The sequence below is a fragment of the Porcisia hertigi genome, chromosome 4 (genome assembly GCF_017918235.1).
Source record: "Porcisia hertigi strain C119 chromosome 4, whole genome shotgun sequence".
NCBI lineage: Eukaryota > Euglenozoa > Kinetoplastea > Trypanosomatida > Trypanosomatidae > Porcisia > Porcisia hertigi.
The window spans coordinates 1,828-11,940 of NC_090563.1; the positions used below are offsets into that span (position 1 = coordinate 1,828).

Here is a 10,113-nt window from a genome sequence, read left to right on the forward strand (position 1 = left end):
CTAACCCTAACCCTAACCCTAACCCTAACCCTAACCCTACACCCTAACCCTATGCACCCTCACCCTATGCACCCTCACCCTATGCACCCTCACCCTATGCACCCTCACCCTATGCACCCTCACCCTATGCACCCTCACCCTATGCACCCTCACCCTATGCACCCTCACCCTATGCACCCTAACCCTATGCACCCTAACCCTATGCACCCTAACCCTATGCACCCTAACCCTATGCACCCTAACCCTATGCACCCTAACCCTAACCCTAACCCTATGCACCCTAACCCTATGCACCCTAACCCTATGCACCCTAACCCTATGCACCCTAACCCTATGCACCCTAACCCTAACCCTATGCACCCTAACCCTATGCACCCTGACCCTATGCACCCTGACCCTATGCACCCTGACCCTATGCACCCTGACCCTATGCACCCTGACCCTATGCACCCTGACCCTATGCACCCTGACCCTATGCACCCTGACCCTATGCACCCTAACCCTATGCACCCTAACCCTATGCACCTAACCCTAACCCTAACCTATGCACCCTAACCCTATGCACCCTAACCCTATGCACCCTAACCCTATGCACCCTAACCCTATGCACCCTAACCCTATGCACCCTAACCCTATGCACCCTAACCCTAACCCTAACCCTAACCCTAACCCTAACCCTAACCCTAACCCTATGCACCCTAACCCTATGCACCCTAACCCTATGCACCCTAACCCTATGCACCCTAACCCTATGCACCCTAACCCTATGCACCCTAACCCTATGCACCCTAACCCTATGCACCCTAACCCTATGCACCCTAACCCTATGCACCCTAACCCTATGCACCCTAACCCTAGCACCTCACCCTATGCACCCTCACCCTATGCACCCTCACCCTATGCACCTCACCCTACACCCTAACCCTATGCACCTCACCCTGACCCTAACCCTATGCACCCTAACCCTATGCACCCTAACCCTATGCACCCTCACCCTATGCACCCTCACCCTATGCACCCTCACCCTATGCACCCTCACCCTATGCACCCTCACCCTATGCACCCTCACCCTATGCACCCTCACCCTATGCACCCTCACCCTATGCACCCTCACCCTATGCACCCTCACCCTATGCACCCTCACCCCTATGCACCCTCACCCTATGCACCCTCACCCTATGCACCCTAACCCTATGCACCCTCACCCTATGCACCCTCACCCTATGCACCTTAACCCTATGCACCCTCACCTGCACCCTAACCCTATGCACCTCACCCTATGCACCCTCACCCTATGCACCCTAACCCTATGCACCCTCACCCTATGCACCCTCACCCTATGCACCCTCACCCTATGCACCCTCACCCTATGCACCCTCACCCTATGCACCCTCACCCTATGCACCCTCACCCTATGCACCCTCACCCTATGCACCCTCACCCTATGCACCCTCACCCTATGCACCCTCACCCTATGCACCCTCACCCTATGCACCCTCACCCTATGCACCCTCACCCTATGCACCCTCACCCTATGCACCCTAACCCTATGCACCCTCACCCTACCCTAACCCTGCACCCTCACCCTATGCACCCTCACCCTATGCACCCTCACCCTATGCACCCTCACCCTATGCACCTCACCCTATGCACCCTCACCCTGCACCTCACCCTATGCACCCTCACCCTATGCACCCTCACCCTATGCACCCTCACCCTATGCACCCTCACCCTATGCACCCTCACCCTATGCACCCTCACCCTATGCACCTCACCCTATGCACCCTCACCCTATGCACCCTCACCCTATGCACCCTCACCCTATGCACCCTCAACCCTATGCACCCTCACCCTATGCACCCTCACCCTATGCACCCTCACCCTATGCACCCTCACCCTCATGCACCCTCACCCTATGCACCCTCACCCTATGCACCTCACCCTATGCACCCTCACCCTATGCACCCTCACCCTATGCACCCTCACCCTATGCACCCTCACCCTATGCACCCTCACCCTATGCACCCTCACCCTATGCACCCTCACCCTATGCACCCTCACCCTATGCACCCTCACCCTATGCACCTCACCCTATGCACCCTCACCCTATGCACCCTCACCCTATGCACCCTCACCCTATGCACCCTCACCCTATGCACCCTAACCCTATGCACCCTCACCCTATGCACCCTAACCCTATGCACCTCACCTCATGCACCCTCACCCTATGCACTTTCACCTCATGACTTGACTCTAATTCTAATTTTACCACTCTAACCTTTAATTTTAATTTTAATATCTACTTAATTTAATTTTAATCTAATTTTAATTTAATTTTAATTTAATCTTAATTTCAATTTACCCACCTACCTAATTTCAATTTTAATTTTAATTTTACCTAATTCCACCCTAATTTAACCTAATTTTAATTTGACTTAATTTAATTTCAATTTTACCTCAAACTTTAATTTACTTAATTTACTTAACTTTACGACTTTAACCCTATGCACCCTAACCCTATGCACCCTAACCCTATGCACCCTAACCCTATGCACCCTAACCCTATGCACCCTAACCCTATGCACCCTAACCCTATCGCCTAAACGCAACCACTATCATCTTAACTTTTTGTGTCGCGCAAATGAATCTTTTTTTTTGTCTCTAATTAGAAAACTGATGTCGACGGCCTCTTCTTACCTCCAGGAACGTGGGAATAATAATTCGCTGAATCCAGGGACAGGTCGGCAGAAGCATGCGTACGGGGCCTTCAGCATGCTTGTGTGCAAACCGGCGCCGGCGTGCAGTGCTTTAAATCCTCTTTGGGGCAGGAAGGCGTGCGCGTTGAGAAAAAATGAGGACCAAAAGCTTATGTTGACGAGGATTGGCTCGGAGATGGGGGGGGGGGGGATCGGCGGGCTGAAAGTTTAAGGGGTTTGGCATCCGTTTAATGAGAGGCACATTTCCCGGAGCGCCCCATTCCCGAAGCACTTTCTACCTGGTGGAAATGCTGTTCCCGCAGTAGCGGTGCGGCTTGCCCTCCCGTATAGCAGTGCGTCGGGAAGACACCTGGAGCCAACCGACTGCGAGCCAGCAGTGTCCGTGATACCTGAAATCTCGGATTTGAGCCCTTGGACGCACAGCGTGGTTGAGGTACTTGAACTATTTTTTGCGCCTGTTTCGATCCCTTTGGCGTGTGGCCATGCACGCCCGTTTTGGTTACAAATCCCCTCGCTTCCCCAGTGCCAAGCACCAGTTCCTCTCAACATGAGTCTTTGCGACTCGGGATGCCAATGGCTTTCTACAAATTGATAAAATGTAAATAAGGTTGAGTTGAATCTTGAGATGAGGTTTGGTTTGCGGCGGCGGTTCGTAACGACGTCAATTCGTGTACGCTGGATTTTCCGTAGCAAATTTTCAATCGAAACGGGGTCAGCCCAATGTTGGTGAGCCCCGGGAAAGCACCCATTTTTTTACTAGAGGACTTCCGAGGTGCCGTTGCTCCCCCAACGGGGTTGGAGTCGTTACAAAGTTGACCTGGCGCCTGGCAACCGTAACATGTTGCAAGGAAGTTTCTTTCAAGCTTTTTGAAGCCATTGCACCTAGGGGCCACCAGCAAGTCTGTATCACCCCCCCCCATTTTTTTACAGTTCGTGAGACGCCCGCTCTGGCAGAGCGCATGTGTTTGCAGAATGTAAGTCACCCCCTCTTCCAAATCCTGGCAGCAAATCAACCGCCAAAGCACTTCTTATTAGGTTCCCAGCTTCTGGTTTGCCGCTGCATGAACCCAGCTAGTGGTGCTGCTTTCCCTGGAAGGCAGCACAATTTTTTTTCTTTAATGATGGCTCGAGGCTTCCAGCGGATCTCTGTTGAACGCTAGGAAAGCGGGCAACTGCTGTTCGTGTCCTGGGGATCTGGTAAAATCGGTGTATTACAGGTGTGTTCCAGCTGCCTGGATAACCTCATCCATGCTGGCGCAATCTTTTCTCTCAGCATAATTTTTGCATCCATGGTAACGGAAGGAAAGGTGGGGAGATCTCCGAAACTCCTGGCCGTAGATTTCCAATGGATCAAACCAGGTATTTCTGCGCTACTATTTACCAGCATTCTATTTGAAATCAGATCCAATGGTGATATCATGCTCACATGATTATATGGTTGGATACTGTTCACTCACTCCCCAAGTTCCCCCTCGCTCGGCTCAATGTCTAGCACCCTGGAACATACGCCATGTAACGTCCGAAAAGCCAAAAGATACTTCTGATTTTGCGCGACGTAGGATCGGGACTAGAACCGGCTCAGGTGAGGTCAATAGCCAAGCTGTACCGATCTCATCTACAGATAGCGCTTAGAGAAAAATTGCTGAAAAGGGGTGATTAAGCTCAATTAGGTTTGCAGCTACGTTGCTTTGTGGGTATCGTACTGACGCTGTGGAGAGTGTGTTTGGTTGTGCCCGCGTTGTAATGGGCGCTAAGAGTTTCAATTTCTGGGACTTCATTCAAGGGAGCATTTTCACTCTGGGAAACAGTACGTTATATATATGAAGGCCCTTTCAAATTTCTCCGAGAGATGCTCGCTCTAGGTTAGCGTAGACCATGCACTTTATTTCCAGACGCAATTTTCTGAAAAGCTGTCTGGCACATGGATGAACCCAGCTACGATGAGCGTTTTGACGAAAGCACCGCGACTTCATTCACTGTGATTTGTAGCGTTTATGTGTGGATGGTCTCAACAAAACTTTCAGATACACAGAAGCTCAGGTCAGCATAACTTCAGCTCAATTCGCTGTGCTCAGTATGTTATGCGTCTCTAGTGTTAGCGGTTTAACCTCTTTTATGATCATGAGCCGAGAGCTTGTTGTTGTTGCTGGGACAGTGTTATGGATTTTTTCCTCCGTCTCGATGATTGGATTGTCGCGGGAACTTGTATACCCGCTACCGGAAGGCTTCCGTCGCTGCGGGGGACATGAGAGAAGGTATGTCTTTTGAGAGGGATACGCGGCTCGCTTTGTTTTTGACTTGGTTGTTGATTAAAAGGACTGGTTCTCTACTGTAAGTGTCTGCTTACTGATCGATGCTACAAGTCACTTGATTGATCAAAGATGACCATGTGAACATGGGGATTCATCAGAAGAGCCAAGTATGCACTTGTGCTGGTCTGGAGGGAAGTTGGCAAGCACGTTTCTTTTTGCGGTAGTGACTGGTCTCTTGTGCAGACTCTGCGTAGAATAGCATGATACATGTTTTTGGTGCATATCTGTATATATATATATAAATATATGTTGGCTTACATGGAGAACTTTCAGAAAGAGAATGCTTTGTCAGCGCACCGTAAGAATTCATTTCGTGAAAGAGTCTGCCTCTTCGATGCAGTGCATTGCCCCAGAGTCCTCGGTTATCTGTGTGGCTTTCTCAGGTCCTGAGCCAGTAGCACAGCGAAACTTTCTGTTTTTGTCGTGTTGTTACTCAAATTTAGACACGTTATTCAATGCCGCTACGATCGTTCACAGAGTTTTTTTTTCTGAACTCTGTACATCTGGTGTGGAGACCCTTACTGGGTTTGTGGGTCGAGGTCCTTTTTGCTGAAAAGGGAGTAGGCGGTGGGCCTTTGCTTACTATTTCGTTCTCCGCTTTTCTCAAATTTAAGTGCGATTCCCTGCTAAAAATAACAACTCCTACGTGCTTCGTGAAAAAAATGCGCAAAAAACGGTGCCTCCAGCGCAGTGGATATAGATATTGCGGGTGGGACAAGCCAGAGGGGAAGTTGTAATCTGGGTATGTAATAGACTTGTCTCTGGTTTCTAAATATCAGTCGATCCCCTTCGACGCGCCTGTTGTCCGTTTGAGAAGTACCCGTGCTTGAACGCACATTTTTCAAATATGGAGCCGCCGCAATGCATCGCGACGGTCGACACGAGTTGTGTCCCACCGGATAGGCCGGACTGTCGCAGAGTAGGGGGTGATAGTCGGGTGGGTTGATCTCCACACGTGTTCGCCTTGACATGTCGCTCTGAAGTCACGCTTATGAGAAGCTCTCCGAAAATCTGACTACCGATGAGCGGATTGCGCTTCTTGGTAACGGGCGTGCTTGAATATATGAGCACCAGAAACGGTTTTACAGGGGCAGAGGTACATCAAAGAGTCTCTGACTTCACGGCGTTGGTACTGGAGTTTGGTAACGTGCTGAGGTGTTTTTTTCTCTTCGAAGCACTACTCACCTGCCCATATGGGCAAGAAGTTTTTCCTCCCTTTCCACGGATGCTTCGCGGGAAAACAAAGGTTATCAAAGAAGAAATAACTGATTTAAAAATCCTTAAACAAGATCAACAGCTTTTCGTACTTGTCACATTTTGCCTGTTTACGGGTTTCGAGCTCTCATAGATCAAACCTGTAAATGGTTGTTGTTACTCCTTTTCATGCCTTCTTTAACCATCACGACAGCAGCCCTTCGGGGATGGAAAAAAGCAGGCAGAGAAATTGGGCTGTGGCTGAGAAAGATCAGCGGATGATGACTTTAAGACAGTCTGCCATTCGGCAGCGTCACTTGCGGGGAAGCTGTCAATGGAGCGTAGGGAAGGAACCCCGCATTGCTATGTTGATGCGCAAATATCGTTAGTGGTTCAGCTAGAAAAAGCTCAAACCACAAAGTGAAATGCACCTGGACTTTTTCTTAACCGAACCTTTTTTCTTATCCCCTCGGCGCACGTCACGCAAAGCTATCAGTGATCTTTTCTCATTCATTGCGTATTTCACCTTTGCGCTGTCTGTTTTCTCGCAAACCGCAGGGAACTGTTATCAAGGATACTAGGCATCACGAAGAGCCGAAAAGGAATCCCACTAGGAAATGAGTAAAGTTATCCTCCCCGATGATCCGGCTGCGATGGACGGCGGTGCGGTGTGCAAACGGTTAGAGGTGAAGGAGGCTTTCGGTCTTTCTCGGGATGAAGTTGAGAGACGCCTTCATGAGTTTGGAAAGAACGAGTTTCCACCGGAGCCCTCAGTACCTTTCTGGAAGCGAGTCATCGCTCAATTTGAAGACACGCTGGTGCGCATTTTACTTCTTGCCGCGTTTGTGAGTTTCTGTATGGCCGTACTGGAAAACAATGCGACGGAATTCGTGGAGCCGTTTATTATTTTGCTGATTTTAACGCTGAATGCAATTGTCGGCATTTGGCAAGAAAATCGCGCTGACAAAGCAATTGACGCGTTGAAAGACTTTGTCCCTGAAACCGCCATTGCTGTTCGTGACGGCGTGACACAAACTGTGTTGGCAGAAAACCTTGTGCCGGGGGACATCATCGAAGTTTCTGTGGGAGATCGCGTCCCAGCCGACGTTCGGTTATTGGCGCTGGAGAGCACGGCGCTGCGAGTAGACCAGGCGATTCTGAATGGCGAGTCGGTAGCCGTAATGAAAGAGATCGAAGCCGTTTGTGGCAAAGAGGACCGGTTTCCATCGAGCATGATTTACCGCGGTACTGCTGTCGTGTATGGAAAGGCTCGCGGCATTGTCGTGCGCACTGGCACATCCACTGAAGTTGGCTCGATCGAGCGCTGTGTGCGCGAACAGGAAGAAAAAAAGACGCCGCTGCAGGTGAAACTGGATGAGTTTGGTGTTCTACTCTCAAAAGTGATTGGATACATTTGCCTGCTGGTTTTCGGAGTCAACCTCTTACATTGCCTCAAAACCCGCTCAGTAGACATCGAGGAGCCCTGGTTTGATCACTACATTCAACCCGTTATACATTCGCTGAAGGTAGCCGTCGCTTTGGCTGTAGCTGCTATTCCTGAGGGCCTACCGGCAGTAGTGACAACGTGTCTGGCCCTCGGCACACGCAAGATGGCTCGACATAACGCTCTTGTGCGCGATTTACCTAGCGTGGAAACGCTTGGCCGGTGCACCGTTATCTGCTCCGACAAGACGGGAACTCTCACGACAAACATGATGTCTGTCTCGGAAGTGATGACAATGGAACCATCTGGTAAGTCCTGTGAGTATACCATACATGACTCGAAGTTCAATGTAGTGGGAGCCGCTGTTTCTCACATCGGCACCTCCGCCGGGAACGTGCTGCGCGATGATGCCGCGCTCGACATGGTCGCAACGATTGCCACTCTGTGCAACGACGCGTCACTAACTTTTGGCGCGTCTTCGACGGATGTGGAAAAAGTCGGTGACGCCACAGAGGCGGCTCTTTTGGTCATGAGTGAAAAGCTTTACAACAACGCGGCAAAAGATGCAGTTGACGGGCTCCCGTTACCGGTCGACCGGTGCAGGTTATCAAAGAAGGAACTCTGGATAAGAAAAACGACGCTGGAGTTCACCCGTTCTCGGAAGTCGATGAGCGTGTGCTGCACGTCGGCCGCTGATGCACGCGTTCACAGTCTCTTTGTGAAGGGCGCGCCGGAAGAGGTTCTGAATCGATGCAATCGCATCATGTTCAAAGACGGTCACATTTTACCTCTCACACCAACTATGATGAAGACCGTAGTGGATAAGATAGATCGCATGTCCAGCACAGAAGATGCGCTCCGCTGCATCGCGTTCGCCTTTCGCCCTATTCCTGACCCAAAGCAACTGGATCTATCTGACCCAGCGAAGTTCGAAGCCGTCGAGAGCGACCTCACCTTTGTTGGTGTTTGCGGCATGCTAGACCCGCCGCGGAGGGAAGTTGGAGATGCAATCGCGAAATGCCGTACAGCGGGAATCCGGGTCATCGTCATCACTGGAGACAAGAAGGAGACGGCAGAAGCTGTGTGCCGCCGAATCGGGCTCATGTCGCACGGGTCGACGAAGGGGCTTAGCTTCACTGGGCACGAGCTGGATCAGATGAACGCAGCGCAGAAGCGGGCGGCGGTGCGGAGCGCAGTGTTGTTCAGTCGAACTGACGCCTCCCATAAGATGCAGCTGGTTAATCTTCTTCAAGACGAAAAGCTTATTTGCGCCATGACCGGTGACGGCGTGAACGATTCCCCAGCATTGAAGAAGGCGGATATTGGTATCGCAATGGGCTCCGGGACAGAAGTAGCGAAGGCGGCGAGCAAGATGGTGCTGGCGGACGACAATTTCGCTACGGTCGTGAAGGCTGTGCGTGAGGGTCGAACTATTTTCAACAATACAAAACAGTTTATCCGCTACCTTATCAGCAGTAACATTGGCGAGGTGGCCTGTGTGCTGGCCACAGGATTGCTTGGCCTGCCAGAAGCACTCTCACCGATTCAGCTCTTGTGGGTAAACCTCGTTACGGATGGGTTGCCTGCGACAGCGCTGGGATTCAATGTTGCTGACCCAGATATCATGGAGCAGGCGCCGCGACGAGTGGACGAACCCATTGTGGATGGCTGGCTTTTTTTCCGCTACATGGTCGTTGGCGTCTACGTTGGCCTAGCGACAGTTGCTGGTTTCGTGTGGTGGTTCCTGACGAACGGGTTTACTTTTGCTGACTTGCTGTCGTTCACCATGTGCACGGACATGAGCAATGACAAGTGTGTAGTAATGGCAAACCCCCAAACAGCGCGTGCAATCGCCTTGTCCATTCTGGTGATTGTTGAGATGCTCAATGCGCTGAATTCGCTGAGCGAAAACCAGTCGCTCGTTGTGAGTCGGCCTTCGACGAACAAGTGGTTAGTATTGGCTATTTGCTCCTCGATTGCGCTACATCTCACGATCATGTACATTCCGTTTTTCGCACGCTTGTTTGGTATCACCCCCCTCGGCGTTGATGCTATTATTGCCGCGAACGCTAGCCCATGGGACGTGCTGCTTCCCACAGATTTCACTGACTGGAAAACGGTTCTTGTGCTGAGCATCCCAGTTATTTTCATCGACGAACTGTTGAAGCTGCATTCGAGGTGTATCAATCACCGCACTGGACGCTAGAGGGTGGAGACGGTTGCTAGCGGACTACGTCGTGTGAACTGTGCGCGGCAGTTTTCTGTTGTTGCATGTACTGCGCCATGCGTTCATAGTACCATGTGAGTCATAGTGGGTAAAGAAAAAAAGTGTACATCTGTGCGCGTGTGTACGGACATGCAAACACCAACAGTAATGTATCGATAAACCAAACAAAAGAAGAAGAACAGAGCGGAGTTGCTCATGTGCGGCCAATATCAACCGCCC

The 10,113-nt window shown here is 50.9% G+C and overlaps 1 protein-coding gene across 1 annotated transcript; it reads left to right on the forward strand.

Annotated features, from left to right (window-relative positions):
- Nucleotides 1–6,840: 6,840 nt before the first annotated feature.
- Nucleotides 6,841–9,873, forward strand: JKF63_07200 (uncharacterized protein; the record flags this gene model as incomplete). The annotated part of the gene is made up of 1 exon (XM_067903141.1): nucleotides 6,841–9,873. The coding sequence occupies one exon, from the start codon at nucleotides 6,841–6,843 to the stop codon at nucleotides 9,871–9,873; it is 3,033 nt and encodes a 1,010-aa protein (XP_067759696.1).
- Between the last annotated feature and the right edge of the window lie 240 nt (nucleotides 9,874–10,113).